General features: G+C 41.0%; 1 protein-coding gene across 4 annotated transcripts in view; it reads right to left on the bottom strand.

Annotated features, from left to right (window-relative positions):
• LOC124392249 (tenascin) overlaps positions 1-21215 on the bottom strand; it is a 38650-nt gene that overhangs the window by 680 nt on the left and 16755 nt on the right. For 2 of the 4 annotated variants that reach the window (XR_006927135.1, XM_046859034.1), the window contains exons 6-17: positions 18431-18581; positions 17075-17353; positions 8419-8541; positions 7254-7397; positions 6882-7001; positions 5753-5908; positions 5440-5582; positions 4586-4718; positions 2799-2950; positions 1746-1842; positions 1366-1527; positions 612-775 (exon numbers count right to left, since the gene is read on the bottom strand). Coding sequence is in view for 3 of the 4 variants with exons in the window: in XM_046859034.1 (XP_046714990.1) it covers positions 612-775; positions 1366-1527; positions 1746-1842; positions 2799-2950; positions 4586-4718; positions 5440-5582; positions 5753-5908; positions 6882-7001; positions 7254-7397; positions 8419-8541; positions 17075-17353; positions 18431-18581 (1824 nt within the window). In the remaining variant the exon portion in view is untranslated. Of the gene's footprint in view, positions 1-535; positions 554-611; positions 776-1365; positions 1528-1745; positions 1843-2798; positions 2951-4585; positions 4719-5439; positions 5583-5752; positions 5909-6881; positions 7002-7253; positions 7398-8418; positions 8542-12083; positions 14919-17074; positions 17354-18430; positions 18582-21215 lie in introns of those variants that run through there. The other 2 variants (XM_046859035.1, XM_046859033.1) reach the window with 2 other exon arrangements.

Genomic DNA, 21215 nt, shown 5'->3' with positions numbered 1-21215 from the left:
TCACCATCCAGCATCTTGATAGTGTGTACTTTTGAATGGTATGTGTACCTGGTGGTTTGTGTGTGTGTGTGTGTGTGTACCTGATGGTTGGTGTGGGTGTGTGTGTATGTGTGCATGTGTGTACCTGATGGTTGTGTGTGTGTGTGTAACTGGTGGTTGGTGTGTGTGTGTGTGACTGGTGGTTGTGTGTGTGTGTGTGTGTGTGTGTGTGTGTGTGTGTGTGTGTGTGTGTGTGTGCACGTGTGTGCGTTAACTGATATTTAGTGTTTGTGTAACTGATGGTTGGTGTGTGTGTGTGTGTGTACCTGATGGTTGGTGTGTGTGTGTACCTGGTGGTTGGTGAGTGTGTGTGTGTGTGTGTGTGTGTGTGTGTGTGTGTGTGTGTGTGTGTGTGTGTGTGTGTGTGTGTGTGTGTGTGTGTGTGTATATCTGGTGGTTGGTGAGTGAGTGTGTGTGTGTGTGTGTGTGTGTGTGTGTGTGTGTGTGTGTATGTGTGTGTGTGTGTTTGTACCTGATGGTTGGTGTATGTGTGTACCTGATGGTTGGTGTGTGTAACTGGTGTTTGGTGTGTGTGTGTGTGTGTGTGTGTGTGTGTGTGTGTGTGTGCATACCTGATGGTTGGTGTGTGTGTCGTACAGGCCGTTGAGGTTAGCCTCGTGGCAGTTCCTGTACCACCATCCCCCTTTGTATGACATGGCGCAGCGTGTGATGAGGGGCTGAGGGTCGCGGTCGAAGGTGGAGAACGGACGCTTATCGTGATACTGCATGGAGTCACCTGTTACACCACAGTGTCAAAGCAACACGTTAACCCGGGAACTACATTCTGTAGCATTAATACTTGATGTGTTCATGAGAGGGTGAACTCCATCCTGAAATTTCTCCTGCACAGAAGACGCTGGAGCAAAATGTCCCAGTATGCAGTGGAACTGTACCACATGCTTAACATCCCTGATGGTGGTGAAGGTCTACGTTTTGATCGCTGGACAGACTAAAGTGCCGCTGCATCACTGGTTTCCTTAGGAATAAAACATGGAATGTGGATTTCTGATCAGAAGGTCATGGGTTTAAATCCCACCACCACCAAGCTGCCACCTCAGAGCCCTTACGCAAGTCCCTTAACCTTCAAATACTCAGCTGTAGAACCGAGATAGCTGTGAGAGACTCTGGATAAGGGCGTGTACCAAATGCTGTAAATCTAAATGATTTCAAATCCCCATCGTGTAGCTGAACAGCACTGTGGGTAATGGAGGAACCCCATAACATTCATGAAGTTCAGGATGGAGTTTACCATTAATAAGATTTTTTTTAAAATGTGTAATTTGAGACAATAAACACAGCCAAGCTTTCGCTGTGTCCCTCACTCACCGGCAGTGCCCGAGTATCCAGAAACATGCACAATGTAGTGTTTCCTCGCGGTGTCCACGGCGAACGAGGCATAGTGTGCGTAGACCGACTCGTTCTGTGTCCTCAGGTCCACTCGCATGTTCATGGGAGTCATCGCTGTGAGGTTGTGGAGAGCGTCATTTCCTGAAGAAAGACAGGGTTAGGACGGGTCCACCAGGGGGCAGCGGAGAGCAGATCTATCCAATATCTCCAGTACAGAAGAGATTTGATGAGGAACTGAAAAAACTTTAATCAGTGTTTAAATGATTGAAATTGCGGTCCATCACAAATAATAACAAGTGTGCGGACAAAATGCTCGCTGCTGATTGGCTGATTAGTCTTTATCTGTCTTTCCTACTCACCGAGCCAGAACTCTCCCTCCAGATCTCCAAAACCCTTCCTGTACTCATGCCAGCTCCTGAAGAACTTAGTTTTCCCATCTTTTCGTCTCTGGAAAACCTGCAAGAGCAACACACACACACACACACACACACACACACACACACACACACACACACACACAATTCCAGGTATTAGATGATTGTGAGGACGTAACATCGTCGCTTTGCTGTATTTTAATTACAGCTTCATGATGCAGATTTATGTTATTAAATTCCAGCAGCATGAGGTCAGAACTTTTACATAAGTGCTTTTAGAGGCTTTTGGATCATGTGACCTGCCCATAGAGATGAAACCATATTTCTATTCAAGTTCTATTTTTTGTTCTTTTTTCCACTATTTCTTGTTAGTCTTTTTGCTTTGTCTTAATTAGTGTTGCATCATTGAGAGCATCCTGAGCAGCTCCATCATAGTGAGTACTGGCAGCTCCAGAGTGTGTGAACTAAAAGCTGTTCAAAGGGGTAGTAAAACTGCCCAACACATAAATAGGACCCAACTTCCTGCTATGGAGCACCTTCACCACAGGAGATGTCTGCTCAGAGTTTAGACCATCATCAGGCACAATGAGATGTTTGTCATTTACCATAACCATCACCCTGCTGAACTTCACACTGCACCATTAGGACACTGATGTCTCATTTATGCTTCACTGCCAGTAACCATTGTGCAGTTCTGGAGTTCTTTTCAGTTCACTCTGTGCAGCTGGAGATGGTTCCACATGTTACTGAGCAACGAAAGAACTTTGAGGATGGATTTGGACTGTAATTAATGTCAACAATCTGCTCACAATAGGCTCAGGACCACAGTTTGCATGAAAAGTTCTGCATGTAAGCATCAACATTAATTGAACTGTAATGAATGGGCATGGAGTGTGATTGTGGAGATTCATTCAGAGAAGTGTTTTGGTAAAGTCCGGTACTGATGCAGGTGAGGACGCCTGGGGTGCAGTTCAATATATTTATATTTATAAGGTGGGCATAGCCTGTGTTGTGATTTGACGCGCCCCCTTCTCTTACCGTCCAACCTCCTTTGTCAGTCTCCATATCACAGTAAACCTTGACAGACCCTCCATCTTTACCTCCAGGGAAAATCTCCACCAAACCTGAATCCAGCTCTCCATTCAGCAGCTCCTGAGAGCAATCAGAGGGGTATGGGAAGCGTAGGGTTACTGAGAGAGAGAGAGAGAGAGAGAGAGAGAGAGAGAGAGAGAGAGAGAGAGTTAGTTTAATTCGAAAGGACATGTAATTTTGTTTACCTTTTAAAATATTTTGAAATAATGGTTGAAGAGCAGTTAGAATTTACTTTAAATTTTTATGCCCGAGTTCAGCTTTAAAACCATTAGAGGTCAACCAATTAATTGGTTTTGTCAATTAATCAGCATAGGTAATTGATTGCTGAAACTATTGGCAAAAATCCATCCCAATAGTTTTTCCGGGTTGCATTATACAGTATGACAGTGGCCTCTAGAGGCAAATCACTGACACAACATGCTGTTTATTTGAAGTGTCTTTGTATATTCATTTTGGCTGTAACTGTTTATATTTATTTGGAGTGATTTTTGTAATAAAGTTCAGTATGGTGGAATATTGTTGATTAATTTAGAGGTTTGTTTATTTTCAAACAGAATGTTTGGGAGATAAAATAGAAAAGGGACAAAGTCAGAAACAGCACCAATTTATTCAATGTTTCTTTAAAAAGAAACCATGTCAGAGACGAGTAGATGCAGTACAGTGCAGTTGATGTCATACCACTTGAGTGGTGCCACATGACTTTTCCCATGACTGGTTCCTGGTCCCCTCTGTGCCACCTCATAAAAAAAAATCCTAGAATTCCCCCTAGAGGAGACCTGGGGTGCAGTCACTGTTCACATTCATTCATGTTCAATAGGGTTGGCGCTCTATAGCAGGAGATCTTCCACTCACACCATTGGAAAGCAGATCTTCATGAAGCAGGCTTTTTGCACAGCGGCATCATCATGCTGGATCAGGTTTGGGTCTTTAAGTTCAAGTGAGGGAGAAAGTTCATGCTACTACATCCAAGACGTCCAATACAATTGTGTGCCGCCGAGTTTGGGGAAGAAGCAGATATGGCTGGAGAGGACAAGTGTCCCAATAGTTTTTCAGCAATGTGTTCAGTGTCCTCCTGTTCTTCTGAGATGGTTCTTTTAAGTAACCTTGTACAAGAAAGCACGTTGGTTTTTTAAACCTTGGTGTGACTGCTAGCTGCTGATATTATTTAGCTTCTAAGGTTACATCGAAAACACACACAAGCAGCCACTGTGGACCATTTGGGGTTCTTATGCATTATAATATATCATATTAACCCTTCTCCAAGGTTCCAATGGTCTTCAAAGAGGAGTGAACAGCTCAATCAGTACCATCAATATGATATCATTGCTTTTGAGGACGGATTGGACTGTAGTTGGTGTCGGCGGTCTGCTGCACTGACTCGGGAGTGCAGTTTGCTTCTGATCATCATCACTGCACCCCGCAACTTTGCATATATGCTTCAAATGGACATTTGGTGCAACCCAGATGAGGATGGGTTCCCTCTTGAGTCTGGTTCCTCTCAAGGTTTCTTCCTTATGCCATCTCGGGGAGTTTTTCCTTGCCACAGTTGCTCATCAGGGACAAACTTACTTACAAAGAACATATTTAGGTTTAATCACCACATTATCTGTGTAAAGCTGATTTGAGACAATGTTCATTGTTAAAAGCGCTATACAAATAAAAATGAATTGAATTGAATTGAATTGAATATCAGTAACATCATCATGATTAGCAGGCGTGGTAAAGCTACACACCAGTAGTGAACTCGGTGGAGATGGTGGAAGTGAAGACTCCGCCCCTTTCCCCCCGCAGCAGTGCCGTATACTTAGACGAGGGATGGAGGCCTTTCAGCTTGTGTTCAGAAACTCCAGGGTTAAGGGTCACTTCCTGTTTGAGAGAAGATGCAACCAAACAGTAAATAAAACTAACTGGTGGTTTTGATTTCTTCACCGTATCAGTATAATATCTGATCTAAGCTGAGTGATCCAAATGTGCTAAGGGTGTTTGAATGCTAATAGTTTAGGAGCTACCAGGTACAGGTTATGCTTCTTATGCTAATTTAGTTGCTAAAGCTAAATGTGTGCAGCTACTGCATGTGTGTCATTTTCACAAAAGAGAATCAATGCAAAGGTGTCGTTTATAACGACAATAAAATCAAACATGCAACAAAGATGATCGGATAAAAACAAGGAAAGAGATGATTGGATAAAAACATGAAAGAGATGATTGGATTAAAACATGAAAGAGATGATTGGATAAAAACAAGGAAAGAGATGATTGGATTAAAACATGAAAGAGATGATTGGATTAAAACATGAAAGAGATGATTGGATTAAAACATGAAAGAGATGATTGGATTAAAACAAAAGGTAAAAGGATGATTGTACAAACTGGATAAAAGATTGTGAAAAAGGTGACTGAATGAAAATAAACAAAAATGATTAGACAACAGAACTGATAAATAAACATTAGACAAAAATGGGCAAAAAATGATTGGAGAAAAAGAACAGAGAAAAGATGATTGGATGAAAACCTGTGATTGGACGGACAGTAAATTGTAGACAGTTAGCTTGTGTGTGATTGGTTAATGAGTTTTCCCCTGTCTCACCTTGCGCTCTCCGCCCTTGATGAAGTACGTCAGCTTGTAGCTCGTCACGGCTGAAGACGGCGGTTTCCATGACAACACGGCGGTACGTGCGGTAACACGTTTGGCTACCAGGTCACGGGGAGCCTCCCCTTTTCCTGGAGAACCTATCAGGAGACAGCATGGAGTGTGTGGTGTCAGAGCACTGCACACACACACACACTTACACACACATATACACACACACACACACACACACACACACACACACACACACACACACACACACACACACACACACACACACACACACAGACAGTACAGGGTGGTCTCTCACCGCTGGCCGTGGTGAAGGAGGTGTGTGTGCTGGAGCTCTTCTGGTCTCCAAGCTGGCTGAAGATGGTGACTCTGTACTTGGTGGAAGCCTTCAGAGCCTGAAGCTGCTGCTCCACTGCATTACCCGATACTTTAACACTTATGTTTGAGCCGGTATCTGAAACACACACACACACACACACACACACACACACACACACACACACACACACACACCCCACAGTCCATAAAACTCCTGTATCCTGAAGATAAAGTTTCAGCTTTAGCACACTGAACCTGGGGACAATGAGCAATAGTTTGTGGACACCTGACCATCAGATTGATATGTGTCTCTTTCTGAACATTCAATTCCACATTCAGTCTCCTGTTATAATAAACTCCACTTTTCTGAAGATGTTTCACTAGATATTGTGGAGATTTATTCAGCAACAATGTGTGTTAGTAAAGTCAGGTGCAGATGTAGGTGAGAAGGTAGCAGGAAATCTTCTAGATCTTCATGGAGCTGGATTTGTGCACAGGAGCATTGTCATGCTGGAACAGGTAACCCTAACTCCAACCAAAAGACGTCCCATACAATTGTGAGAAGAACCATGTAGGGGTGCGAAAGTCAGGTGTCCCAATACTTATATATACATTCTTTTACAAAAAAATGGTGACGTTTTTTTAATGAGAGAGAGAGAAAGATAGATAGATAGATAGATAGATAGATAGATAGATAGATAGATAGATAGATAGATAGAGAGATAGAGAGATAGGTAGATAGAGAAAGAGAGAGAGAGAGAGAGAGAGAGAGAGAGAGAGAGAGAGAGAGAGAGAGAGAGAGAGAGAGAGAGAGAGAGAGAGAGAGAGAGAGAGAGAGAGAGAGAGAGAGAGAGAGAGAGAGAGAGAGAGAGAGAGAGAGAGAGAGAGAGAGAGAGAGAGAGAGAGAGAGAGAGAGAGAGAGAGAGAGAGAGTGCGAGAGAGAGAGAGAGAGAGAGAGAGAGAGAGAGAGAGAGAGAGAGAGAGAGAGAGAGAGAGAGAGAGAGAGAGAGAGAGAGAGAGATAGAGAGAGAGAGAGAGAGAGAGAGAGAGAGAGAGAGAGAGAGAGAGAGAGAGAGAGAGAGAGAGAGAGAGAGAGAGAGAGAGCTGACCTTCTTCAGCGTGGTAAGTGATGATGTACTGGTCGGCCGTTGCTAGAGCAGGTCTCCACAGCAGCAGAGCTTTAGTGTCGGTGATGTTGATGGCTCTGAGGTCAGTAGGCGGATCAGGAACTGAGGCACAGAGACACAAAGTGAAGTCAGAAGCTCAAATATAAACTCCTCAGTGTTCAGCAGATTCACTACTCATCACATTACTGACAATTAAATATGCATCACATTACAAGAGAACTTGTTCAGCACTCGTCCAGAACTTCCAGAACAGATTATCAACAATCCCAGGTATTAATGTATATATACATTACACATGTGTGTGTGTGTGTGTGTGTGTGTGTGTGTGTGTGTGTGTGTGTGTGTCAGACGTACGTGTGATTATGAAGTCCTTGATCGGGTCGCTCTCGTCCAGCCCGAGCACAGAGATGATGGTGACCTCGTACGTGGATCCGGGGGAGAGTTTGGTCAGAGCGAGAGTCGAGATTCCAGAGCCCACCGTTACTGAGATCGGTTCTCCTGTCACCACACCAACACATCTGCTGTCATAAACACTCACGGTGTGTGTGTGTGTGTGTGTGTGTGTGTGTGTGTGTGTGTGTGTGTGTGTGTAAGATGCTAAGCAGCCATGAACATCATGACTGCCTGCTAGCTAAGATCTGTTTTCCAATGTCCACAGTCACCAGAATTCACAAGCAAACTGGAGGAGAACTTGGGCTACAGGATGTAATATGGATCTGCACCAACTCATGGATATCTGATCTTCTGGTCATCCTGAACCGTGATACTCAAGACCCATTCTGCTGGCACTGGTGTCTGGTCAGAACCAGAGTGTTTCTCCAGTGGGGTCAGAATGGGAGTGTGAGGGTCTCAGAAGGCTTTATATCTGAGATACAAGAGCCACCACAACCTACAGAGGGCAACCACATTCAATTCCACTCACAGAGGGATGATGGAGGAACTACATGAAGAAGACCAGACCAAGAGATCAGGGAAGTAGAGAGGAAACCTTTCCACAAGAACACTGCACTCACTGAGAACATTCTGAAGTTCTGCTCATCAGAATCAGTCCCACATCAGAACAGGTTGCTGAATGTCATGATATAAACATGTCAGGAGAGGAAGGTGCACTTCATAACAACACACATCAGTCCATTTACCACCTTCTGTGAGAAGATACAAGCGTTCTTGCATCAGATCCTCCGTGTTCTTCCTCTGAAACAACGTGTGGTTAAGTTTCTAATACACGAGGCTTCAGCTTCTGCTGCTAGACATGAAGAAAGTACCTCTCACAAAACTCCTGATGTTCACACAGGACCCATAACCTGGTCATGAAGAGCTACAGCTAGTGGGTGTGGCCAAACGTCATCACTCAATGATATACAGTGTTTGATATTATTGGCACCCTCAAGCTTTATACACTGAAGACTGTTTATCTACATACCTGGAGTATTGCTCTGGAACTGTTTCATTTGTGTGTGTGTGTGTGTGTGTGTGTGTGTGTGTGTGTGTGTGTGTGTGTGTGCGTGCACAGTCTCACCTTCTTTAGAGTGTATGTATGTGACCTTAAACCCAGACACTGAGCTTTTTGGTCGCCTCCATGACACGCTGAGAGAAGTGTCAGTTATATCACTAAAGGAGAGGTGTGAGGGAGGTTCAGGACCTGAGAACAAACCACACACCGGTTAGAGGGAGGGAGGAGGAGAGAGAGAGAGAGAGAGAGAGAGAGAGAGAGAGAGAGAGAGAGAGAGAGAGAGAGAGAATAACAAAATAAGAAAGAATGAACAAAGGAAAAAGCCAGAAAGAAAAATATATATAGAAATGAAGCAAAAAAGAAAAAGGAAAGAAAATGTATAAATAAGTAAATATAAAATATAAAAGTTTTGAAACAAATTTACAAAAAGGAAATAAAGAAACAAACAAACAGAAACAAATATACAAAGAAGGAAATACAATAAAAAATAAGAACACAAAGTATGAAAAACAGAGTGAAGTAAAAAGAAAAAGAAAAATTTAAATTGATAAATTAATAATGATACAAATTAAGAAAGAAATAATAGAAAATAAAAATAAAGAAGAAACGATACAAGAAAAAAAAAGATTATTTAATAAATAAATAAATATATTATATAGAAATTTTCAAGATTGTAAAAATTGCTAAAAATATACAAAGAAAGAAAGAAAGGAGGAAAATAAATAAGTATACTAAGGAACAGGAACAGGAAAATAAGAAAAGAAAGAAAGAATAATAATAAAAGAAATGATATGAATAATAAAAATAAATTAAAGAAAACGAATGTAAAAATAAATAATAATAGAAAATAAAGAAAGAAAGAAGGAAAGAAAGAAAGAAAGAAAGAAAGAGACAATTCCATAAACAATTAAAGACAGAATAAAATGTATAGCTGTAAAGGAGAGATTGTTACCCAGACAGAGAGAAATGGAGTGTAATAATAATTATAGAAGTAAAACTTGAGAAATAAAAGTATATAATAGATAATAATAGAGTTATAACAGCTCTAATGGTTATAATGCAGTATAACACAGTGTACATGGGCTTCATGTACAGGTGTATATATGTACAACCCAAACATATATACAGTATATACATCACAGCATATATACACTACATAAACACCAGGGTTAATCACACACACACACACACACACACACACACACACACTGCACAAACATGACATTACACTGATGAAGATGATGATGCTGGACGTGTGATCCTGGAGGAGGAGGAGGAAGAAGATAAAGAGGAAGTGAAGGATCTGAGACGGATGTGGTGTAAAAGTCCATTGTTTTGGTTTGTTTGATTGATTTATTTTATTGTCAGCAAATCAAATTTATAATCACAAACAGAGGGAGGAGGATAAAAGTGAGGAAATACGTCACCGTCTCAATACTGTTATTAATGCACCCTTGTTCACTTCCCCTTAAAATCCTTATTGGGCCGTTCCATCATTCATCAGCTGGAGGGAATTTCAAAATACCCAGAATTACTGGCTGGAAAATCCCTTATTACAAACAAATAAACAAATAAATAAATAAACAAACAAATAAATAAAGTTAGACCAGGATCATTCTACACTTAGTGACATTTCTTTCTTTCTTTCTTTCTTTCTTTCTTTCTTTCTTTCTTTCTTACTCAAATTAAAATCTGATTAATTATGTATTAATAATAAATACATAAATAACTATATATTCTAATTTAATAATTCTTCTTTTTTGATTTGTATTATTAGTAGTAGTATACATGAATAATATTATTTTTTTATTTAATAATTACTCAATTAAATTGTGATTAAATTACGTATTATAAATATTAAAAAAAATAACCATATATTTCAATCAAATATTTAGAGATTTTTGTGAGTGCTGTTAAAAGACACGTAAAATCCACCAATAGGAAGTCAGCGAACTCACAACCCCACACACTTCACTATAGATATTACAAAATTCACTGATTTGACCTAAATTTATCTCAGTAATGGTTTGTGCTCCTGAAGGTTACGGTGACCTTGACTTTGACCAGTGACCTACAAGGAGTCATTTAACCATCTTCCCTCGAGCGAATAAAACATCAGTACAGCCTGCGGATTGAGCAGGAGTAAGGGGGCGTGGCCAAGGTGAGAATAAATCAGTGTTGGAACGCAGATCGAGCCTCGTCAAACACATCATACCATCCGGACCACCTTAGATCTTTCAGACCCTGATATTTTGTACCCGGTCTTACCCTGTGTTTTGGGTGAATGGTGAGTGCGGTCAGTGAGGAAGGATGACTGTAAGCTTATCCTGGGTGAAAGAAGATCAGATTAGCAGTAAATGATCATGAGAATGAAGGTTATTTCTTTTTAATCGGTCATAATTAGCGTTTTCTTTTAGAGACTTCGTCATGAATATCGTCATAACCACCAAATCCTACAGTCACCACAGAGCCACTGCTGAACAGGACCATGTCCTCTGATTGGGTTAAACGTACCTGGACGCTACTTTCTTATAAAAAGATAAAAAAAGATGAATTGCACATGCAGATAAAAAACTGAAATACTCTGTAACCGGATGCAGGATTATACCATAAGAAAACCCATTATGATGTTGGTCTATTTGATATTCATGACCCATCTGCGTATGACACGCAAATGTGACTGAGTGATTTGACAATCTGGTGAAGAAAGTTTAAAAAAAAAAAAAACCAGGTAAAATAACCTGGATTTGTATTATTGTGTGGCAGTGAAAGAAGGAAGCAGTAGATAAAACTCATATCAGCTCCCCAGGGGTCATGGTTTAGCTACACCTGTACTTTTACTACATTCTGGTGTAAAGTTGTACAGATTCTGCAGAATTTATCGTAAGCTTTGATACTATATGAATCAGGTTAATGCTCCAGCCATTATGCTGTTAGAGGACGTCTGGAAGTACTTGTGTAGACCAGGTCACATCACTATGACATGTCTGAAGCCTTTACCCGGGCTATAGGCAGGTGCACACTGTGGGATTTTGTCCACGATTTGGTCGCCTGAGAAAAATTGTAATAATCCTAAAAGATTCCTATAATCCAAGGCTAAAATCTGTAGTCTTTAATCACTGGTTTGTTCACCGACAGCTGATTAAAGCAACATTTATTTCCTCTAATGAAATTCTGCCAAAGTCATTTTGTTGGATTTCTTTTCTTTGAGAATGCCTGTTTTTTTCTTTTTAAACCTTCACCACCAAAAACATACACAGCAAAATCCATCGTACTGAACGTAATCCACATGTGAGGTTTTTGCTGTGTAGCCCAAACAACATAAACAACAAAAACAACAACAACAAGGGTTAGCATCAAACACAAATGTAACATGTAGATTCTGTATTAAAATCTGATGGGATGAACTTTAATCAAAGCTTCAGGAAGGTCATGTATTGCAGCTTTGATTAAAAACCCTTGGTGGTCAAGGAGACAAAGAAAGCACAGGTGAAAAGAACCATCACACATGACCAACAAGTTGCTGGAAAGATGTTGGTTTGATATATGGTCTGTGTTATATAAGTTGTATGAGTGATCTGGTAGTGGGTTGTACCTTTAGATGCTGAATACCTGTTGTTATGACGGAGGTGTGAATTTTGGAATGTAATCCAGGACGTGTTCCATAAAGGGTCACAGAGTAGCCGGTTTGAGCGCTGAGACCTGAGACAGGGTACGAACGAGCAGAACCAGGAAGCAACCTGATGGAATTCTGTCTAACCACAACATTGCTGCTGTTCCTCCTCATATCCGCAATAACATTAGTGGTTATATCACTTCCATCTGTTCTGGCTTGTACTTCTTCTTCCTGTTTGCTGCCATCACCCTCATTCACGTCTTCATCTTTTCCTCTGTTATTCTGATCACAAAGTTTTTAAACCTTCCCTCTGGTGCCACCCAAATTATAATAAAACTATTTGATGTTAAATTCTGGACTCCAATTTCACTGATTCCGTCTTCTGGAACCTCAGAGATAGGAAATCTGCTTTTTGTTTTGTCTGTTGGGTGAGGAACTTCTGTGGACCAATCAAGCTTAAGATCCTGTGTGGAGTTTTTTCTCCCTGAATCTGGCCTGAGTTGAGAAAGAACTTTTGGTGGGAGTCTGCTATTCGTGCCGTTTTTCCTTTGCAGTGTAAAAGGTGGTCTACGGTTGCGATTGAAGGTGTTTTGAGGAATGGTAATGCTGCTTTCTTTATTTTGTTTTAGGTTACCAAGTTCTGGCATTATTTTCGTTTTGGAGGGCCGTTTTAGGGCGGGTCTGAGGTCCATTCCATTTTTCTTTTTCATTGTAAATGTTGCTGTAAAATTTGAAGTTGGACCTTTTTGACTAATACTGTGAAATTCGGGTTTGACTTGCATAGGGCTGCTGTTGTCCCGGTTTGTGATGTTGAGTGGGATGTAATCATTGTTAGCTTCTTCACCAGCAGATACAGAATGATCAGTAAATTCTGTAGATTCTTCAGCAACTTTTCCAACATTGGGGCCTTTGTCCTTCAGCCCACTCTGAATTGTGGTGGACTTATGTTCTATATCGGCATGGGGTTTTGGTTGAAATGTTCCATTTTTTCTTGGTGTAGTTGCCACATTTTCCTTGATGATTTTAGATGACACTTGTTTTCTAGTTGTGATGGGGAGGTCCTGGTCTTTATCTGTGACTTTGGGCAGGTAGTTAAGTCTTTCTGTTTTTCTTAAGAGATCCTGATTTCTGCTGGTGATTATTGTCAAGTTCTGTTCTGGGCTTGTGATTCTAGACAAATCCTGGGCTTTGGTTGTGATTCTGGGCAGAACGTTATCATTGCTAACTTCTAAACCTGCAGCAACAGCTTGCAATTTGTAATTACTTTCAGCTGTTGGTTTATCAGTTGGGAGAATAACTGATTCTTTCAGCTCACTGTGAAAAGTGGGAGTGTTTGGTTTTATTTGGTTTGGACGTTTTGGTCGAGGTCTGACTAAAGTGCCATTTTTTCTTCTTAGTATAGATTTGTTCTGGTTCTGATCTGGGACATTTTCCCTCTGGTCTTTGATTTCAGATTCAGTATTGTGATTAATAAGTAACGGTAAAGTAGTGGTGATGTTTGCGAGACTGGGCAGGTCATGGTCTCTGGTTGCAATCTTTGGTATTTCAGGGTCTCTGGATGTGACCCTGGGCACGACCCTGTTTATGTGTTCAGTAGCATTTTCTGAACCTTCACCTTTTAATGTGTCAGTAATTCCAGTTGGAGCGCCCTCTGTTGGCAATGTAAACAGTTTGGTGCCTGTGTCCCTGCTTATCTCTTTGGAGTCTTTGAGCCTCGTTTCATAGTTATTATTTTTGAACGGACTGTAAATGGTGGTTGAGTTTACATTTGTTAAAGCAGGAATTCTTGATGGAAGTCTGATGATTGTGTTGTTTATCCGTTTCAATGAAAATGTTGGTCTAATCTTCAGATTTGAGGCATTTTGCCTTCCGACAATGACTACAGATGCCCTCTGATGATTTGGCAAAGTAGTGTCGTTGTCACTGATTGTGACTCTGGGCAAGATGTGCTCGATGTTCATTTCTGATCTCCCGCTAACAGGTTGTATTTTTGCATTGCTTTTGGATGAAGCCTTATCTGTTGAAAAGGAGAGTTCAGATTTAGGATGAGAATCTGTATCTGCTGGGAATAAAATATTTGTTTCTTTGCTCTTGTTTTCTACTGCAGCACCAGCTGTTTTTATTTGACCGAGGAGTTTTGGTGGAAGTCTAATGACTGTTCCATTTTTTCTCTGCCTTGTAAATATTGGTGGGCGGTTGGGGGTTAAGACATGTTGACTGCTGCTAAAGGTTTCAGGTTCCACTCTGTTTATAGCAGTGTTGTTGATCCTGGAAAGTAAGGGTCTGCGTATGGGATTCCTGTATGGCTGCTGAAAGGTGCTGGTCCGGTTTTGACCAATATTAGGTCGACGAGGGAATGGACCTCTGTATGGCATGCGATTGTACAATGGTACGGTCTTATTTATTGTTTCTTTGTGTTTTGGAAAATGGGCTTCTGGTAAGCTGGATACTAAAGAACCCTTACTGAGTCCTTGTACAGATTCTTTAGAGTTTGTTGTCTTTGTTAAGGTTTCTTTGTCCACCTCAGGTGGGTGAGAGGACTGAGGAGAGGATACATTTCCAAATGGTATTTTCTGTACTGGCTTTTGAGAAGAAACTCTGGAGGAAACTGGTGGAGGAAGATGTCTGCCCTTGATTAGTGATGTTGATGAACCTGATAGTATTGGCCCACCTGAATATCTATAATTGGATGATGGAGGAAGTTGAAGAGAGGTTAAAGCATGATGTCTGTCTCGTGAAGGTGTCTGTAGTTTATTTGTAGGTTGGTCCTGTGTTTCGGATGGCACCACAGAACGTTGAGTCACGGTAAAAGAATGAGAGGGTGATGGGGTTGTCAAAGTCTCCTTTTGTAATTCCTCTTGTATTGGGTGTTTTTGGAATCTTCCCTCCTGTAACTTTGGTCCTTTTCCCAGTAATGGCTTGACCTCCTCAGAAGACCCGGCTGTCCTGTCTGGGAAATTTGTTAAGATGTCATTCCTACTGACTTGACCAATCATGAGTGACACGTTTCCTGTCAGTGCTTTTCCATTTGATTCCCTGTTTAAGTGTAGGAGCCTATGTCTTATCAAAACTCTTCGAACATATTTTGTACCATTTATACCATAGGCTGTGATGTTTCTCTCAGTTGTAACTGTTGGCTCCACAGAATTTCTTAAAGTCTCTGGGTCTTTTTCCCTTGATGGATTTATGCCTGACTGGGACTGTGAGGAAGAACCCTTAGTGGTGTTCTGTAATCTCAGATTAGACAGTATTCCATCTGATCCTCTAGTGTTTCTGGAAGCAGGATCTGGAAGTCCAGCATTTATACCTGTTTACAGTACACATGGTCACACTTTCCATGATCATCTGTTTTCCTGCATGGTACAGAGTGTTTCTGTAGCAGTCCCTAAAATGTGAATGAAGTTTACAAGTAAAATTCAATATCCTCGGGTCAGTCAGCTAAAGGGAGGGAAGAGTTACTGAATCAGTTGTAAAATAATATTTTAACAGTCAAACCAGTTATAAATTACATTTAGGGACTGTGGATGTTCTGTTCACTTGTTTGTAGTTTGAAAAATAATAAAAGAATGAATAAGAATAATAATTATTATTATTTTTATATATTATATTTGAATAATTTGTTTTATAGCTGTGGTACACTATCAAGCCAAAACGTTGTGAACATCTGACATGTTCTTTTTTAACATTCCAGATTTAGTCCTCATTTCCTGTTACAGTAACCCCACTCTTCTGGGAAGATGTTCCACTAGATTTTATGGAGATTCATTCAGCTACAAGGGTGTTAGTAAAGTCAGGTACTAATGTATGTGAGAAAGTGAGGAGGTCTGGGGTTCACATTCATCCCAAAGGTGTTTAATATAGTTTAGAGCTCTATAGCTGGAGATCTTACACAACCTCCCAACCCATGGAAAGCTGATCTTCATGGAGCTGGCTTTGGGCACAGGGGCATTGTCATGCTGGAACAGGTTTTTTGGGTCTCCTAGTTCAAGTTAGAGAAAAAACACATCTGGGTCCCAATTCTTCAGATCAAACATGTTTTTCTCCTTTTATCAGACTTTTTACAGCAGTATTGAGTGATCTGAGTGTGTGAGTGACCTACATTTTATGTCTGCAAAAGATAATCCCATTTTTTGTAAACACCAATATGAAGAAATATTTGAATTAAAAACACGGATTTCTTCTCTTATTTTGTGTCAAGAAAAACAAACGAACAAATCTTTTTCAATCCGAAAGCGAGCAAACAAATGAACAGAATCTACACAAGGCCCTGAGCATCATATCCTGAAAACCGCCTTCACAATCCCCAACACCGTCCTGTGATGAATTATAAAGAGAGATCAGATCAAGTTCAAAACACGGAAATGGGAATAAAAACCGGGGGAAGAAAGATGTGTGTGTTAAGGGTGGACCGTCTGGTGAGATGGAAATAAAATGAGTCATCATTACCACAACAGAAAGGAGGAAAATATTATTATCTCATGGTGAGCAGACCTGCTCTTGACCTGCTCCTGACCTGCTCATGATGGGATTCGTTCAGTTTCCCAGAGCTCCTCGACTTGTCGTATTTCCAGCACATCTCTCGTTTTTTATTTTTTCAACTAATGAGAATTTCAGGTATTAGGAATGACCTTGACTTCCCAGGAGCACATTTTGGAGAAGCAGTAATTCTCCATCATCAAGTCCAATTGTCCAACTGGCAAGCTTCCTGTCGGAGACCTAATTTTTGCATGCAGTTAAAAAGCTGAATGATTTTTCTGACCTAAATGATGACTTTTCCTTCTGGGAATCCATTCCAGTCTTATATTATTCATGTTTTATTATTATAGACATTTTTATATGAAATGTATTATGACAATATAAACATAAAATATTGTCCTAAATAATAACAATATTTAAGGTGCACAAGATCAGTAATGTTTATATTTTCGTGCCATTTCACCACCACACTTTTCAGGCTGTGGAATTGAAGCAAGTGTTTAGGATTAGCTCGATATTCCATTGTCCTGGAAGCTGTTTGGATGAATTCACACCTGTATTGCTGAAACCTATAAGAAACCATAATAAGTGGCATCAGAAATGTGATTTGATTCTCTGTTCGACACTCACCAGGGGTCGCTTGGACGGTTGCCGGTAGACTCCGAGTGCCGTCTTTGACTGCGACCAGAGAAACGTCATACAGACGTCCAGGCTGCAGGCCATCAATCTGGGCGGAGTCTATCCCCGATGGCAACGTCTTCTCCTGGCGTCCCTCACCAGATCCATCTGTTTGATTTGGTGCAGTGGACAGGATGTATCTGTCGATTTGTCCTTGTGCTGCCTCCCACTGGACGATGACAGATGTTGTGCTCGTCTTGACAACGTGAAGATTTTTGGGGCCAGAGATCACTGCAAAAAACACAATGATTTAAATGTATGCCATTTGGTAGCCACCCTTATCCAGAGGGACTTACAGTTACACCTGAACAGTTGAGAGTTTAGGGCCTTGCTCAAGGGCCCAGCAGTGGCAGCTTGGTGGTGCTGGGATTTTAACCTTCTGATCATTAAGTCCAGCATCTTCTCCACTGAGCTACCACCTCACTACAAATGTCTAAATGTGCTGAAACAGGAAGAGCAGCAGGGGATGCTTGTTATGGATTAGAGTGTTTAGGACTGCAAAAGACACAATCTAAAGAACAACCAACAAAAGAAGAAAGCACAGAAAACTGTCCCACAGTGTTGGAGCATTTTTGTCTCAGCTCAGACAGGAAACAACAAGTATAAAAATGTCCTCTAAATAAAGACTGCAATTTTTCAGGAATGATGGAAGACATTTTCATCACCTTAAAACTGAAGAAGTGCTCTTCTATACAATATTGCAAAAAATACAATTTTACACACATGTAGAGGTGCTATTGCATGTAGTGTATTTAATCTTGTATTTCCCATCTTTTTTTGAAGGATGAGGGGCACCAACCATGACCGTGTCTACACCTCAACAAATGTGCAGTTCCACCCTCTATTTCTATACTCCCTTACTAAGTACTGATTAGTAGAGGTCGAACCTATTCATCGGTTTTACAGATTAATCGGCACCGATAGTTGATTGCTGTAACTATCAGCAAAAATCCATTCTAATAGTTTTTCCAGGTTGCACTATAAAGCACGACAGTGGCCTCTAGAGTCAAATCACTGACACAACGTGCTGTTAATTTGAAATTTCTGTTTATTAATTTTGGATGTAATATGTTTATATTTATCAGTTGATTAATCAGTTATCGGCAGGTACGTTCCAACCTAGCTATCGGTGTTGTAAAAATCCACTATTGTTTAACCTCTACTGATGAACACCTGCACATTCATGCAACCATTCAGCCAATCATTGGCTGAAAGGAGAGGAACCTGATGCCCTCTGCTGGTGAAGCTCATGGTTCCACATGTTGTGTATTATGTATTATGTGGTAAATGGCTTCTGAATGTACTCACAGGTTTGGAAAGGTGTCGTGCTCTTGGCGCCCATCTTGCCGTCTTTTTCCCCAATGATGGTCACGATGTAGCGCTGCCCGGGAGCCAGACCCACCTGAGTGTAGGAGCTGATTCCACCATTCACCCTCTCAGTGATCTGATCATTTTCTTTCTGCAGGGAACAGATTGCACACATTTACATTTGGATAAATGGAGTTATTCTGGGCTGTAATCTTTCACCAATGTGTTTTCTGGTTGAAACTGGTTCCATGAAGAACCTATTAGGAATGTAAGAACTCTTAATTGTACCATCAGAGGACATTTTATAAGAAATGGGACACCTTATAACTTTACCACCCATATGTGATTCTTTCTTAAACTGTTACCACAAAGTTGAATGCACACAATATAAAATTACTGCTTTAAATGCAGTGGCATTAAATGTCCATTTCTTGAGAAGAACCACACTCATCAGGGTAGCTATCTTCATAAGGGTGAACATGCTGCTAGTCTGTAACTGTTTGTCATACTATAATCACCACTAGGTGGAGTCTTGATTCAGTCATGCTAAGTTTGGTTTTGTTTTGCATCACAAACATCACACATCTAACAACTATGTGCTTCCAGACTCCCACACATGGAACTTGTTTGGGACTGAAGGATGTGCTTTTCAGATGTTAAGTGTTTCGCTAATTAGCTGCCTTTAAGGAATTAATGACTCCTGGAGATGCATAAGAGCAATTCCCTGAGGAGATCCGGATTATTGGAACTGAAAAGGATGATGTGATGTTGAATTTTCACCCGTGAGTGAAGCATGACCTCTTTCTACCGATCTTGTTTCCGAAAATGTTTCTTGCAGCACAGCGAAAAAGATACGAGGCGGTATTTACTGAGTTTTACGCATTGGAAAGCTTGTTTCTTTGCCAGCGCTGCACAGAGCTGTAAATTCTTTTTAGGGGCTGGCATCGCTCTCGAGTGAGGCTTCTTCTGGAGTTGAAATAAACGCAAACGGACCAAGGTGTTCACCTTGATGCATCCGACTCCACGAAATCCCATAACAGGATATGGAGCAGACGATTCTTCCTTGTTTATCAGCAGATATTCAAGGAAAACCTTTCAATCAAACTCTTTCAACTTTTCTCAATTCTGTAACCCCAGACCCCCCTTTTCCATCCGAAGGTTCCAGCTGTTGGACAATGATGTCAGTTCTTTGGCCAAGCTGATGTTTCTGATGGTGTTTACTCCTCCCTTAGCAACAAGCGTCCTACATCTGAATGTGTTACTCACACAGTTCCCTCTCTTTCTCTTTCTGCCCTTTTTTTCTTTCTCTCCTTCACCCGTCAGCATCGTTTGCTCTAAACTCGTTCTCACACCCACCCTGGTCACGTTTTGGGTGGAGGGAAAAATGTGCTGTTTCTGATTTCCGTGATTTTGTCCTCTCGTGCTGAATGTGTCTCTTGTTGTGAATTTCATGCCAAAGTGATTCCCAGACTTCCCTCCAGCACAGTAAATTCCCTCTCTCTCTCTCTCTCTCTCTCTCTCTCTCTCTCTCTCTCTGCTTTCTTGCACCTAAATTTATTCCTCAGCTGCCCTGAAGTCTTGTCTAGGCCTGATAATCGGTTCCTGCATGTATAATTAAGCTACAACAATACCCTCGTCCTGCTCAACAGCAGAACTCAGACACGCCTGCAGTCCGATCTCATAATACGAGGTGGTATCAAATAGTTTGGACGATTTCCACACGATCACCTTCAAAATACACAGCAATACAGCACTCCTTGTGATCTTCTGGAGTCGATCCTGAAGTCTGAGAACTGATTACATCCTGGCAGAGAAATTTACATGATTGGAGACATGATGACACGTGTCTTACTTAGGGTTTGTTTAATGGAGAGAATATTTTATAAACTAAGTGATGAAATAGGTTTCTCTGTAAGTGTAGCAGATGGAGATGATTGCCTTGATTTATTCATCTGAGAAATCAGAATGAGTGAATTGAAAATGGGATTGAATCTTTATACACGTGACGATTTCCTCACCTCACATTAATGCCTCACGACTTCACTCATTTGCACATCAATACCACTGGTACACAGTAATAAAATACAATTTAAAACACGTCTGTGCTGCATCAGGTGCTATTCTCTGTGCTGCTGAATAGCTGCTTCTCAAGACCGAAGAATACAGAGTACAGAATGGAGTTCTCCTGCCAGGCTGCCTCAGAAGAACAATGCCTGATAGAATAATAGCGACGACAGCAGGGTGAAAAGAAACAGCCCAGTAGATGGCAGTAATGAGACATTTTTGCAAATCAGGAATTTGCTAACTTCTTGTTGGATGAACCCCTGAAATTTTAACTTGTGTAGATTAGCATTAGCTCTAGATATAAGTTATAGCATAGTTAGCATGCATTCTTGAGTATTGGAAATTAACTTCTTTCATCCTGGAGAACGAGTGCATGAGGATTCTTTATCACATCTGAAGGTTTAATGAGAGACGGTTCGTGAGTGTGGAAGCCATTTGGATGAATTAAGCCAGATGCTTCTACTCAAAAACGAATTTGCCACTTTGGGGGTGTAAAGAACACATCAGGTCATTCCAAAAATCTGAATGTGGAGCTCAGAAAATCCACGTTATGCTTGTGCAGAACCTTCTCTGAACACCAGGAACATTCCTAACATTGATATTAATATCAGATTTGGACTCTTAATACGGACCCATGTCTTCCCCATGACCTCACCACACACTTCTGCATTTCCATGGCCAGACTCAGAGAGGAAGTCGGGGGAAAGCGGTTCAGACCTTT

The sequence above is a fragment of the Silurus meridionalis genome, chromosome 10, assembly GCF_014805685.1.
Source record: "Silurus meridionalis isolate SWU-2019-XX chromosome 10, ASM1480568v1, whole genome shotgun sequence".
NCBI classification, from domain to species: Eukaryota; Metazoa; Chordata; class Actinopteri; order Siluriformes; family Siluridae; genus Silurus; species Silurus meridionalis.
The sequence above is the reverse complement of the archived record's forward strand: the minus strand, read 5'-3'. Positions and strand labels throughout refer to the sequence as shown.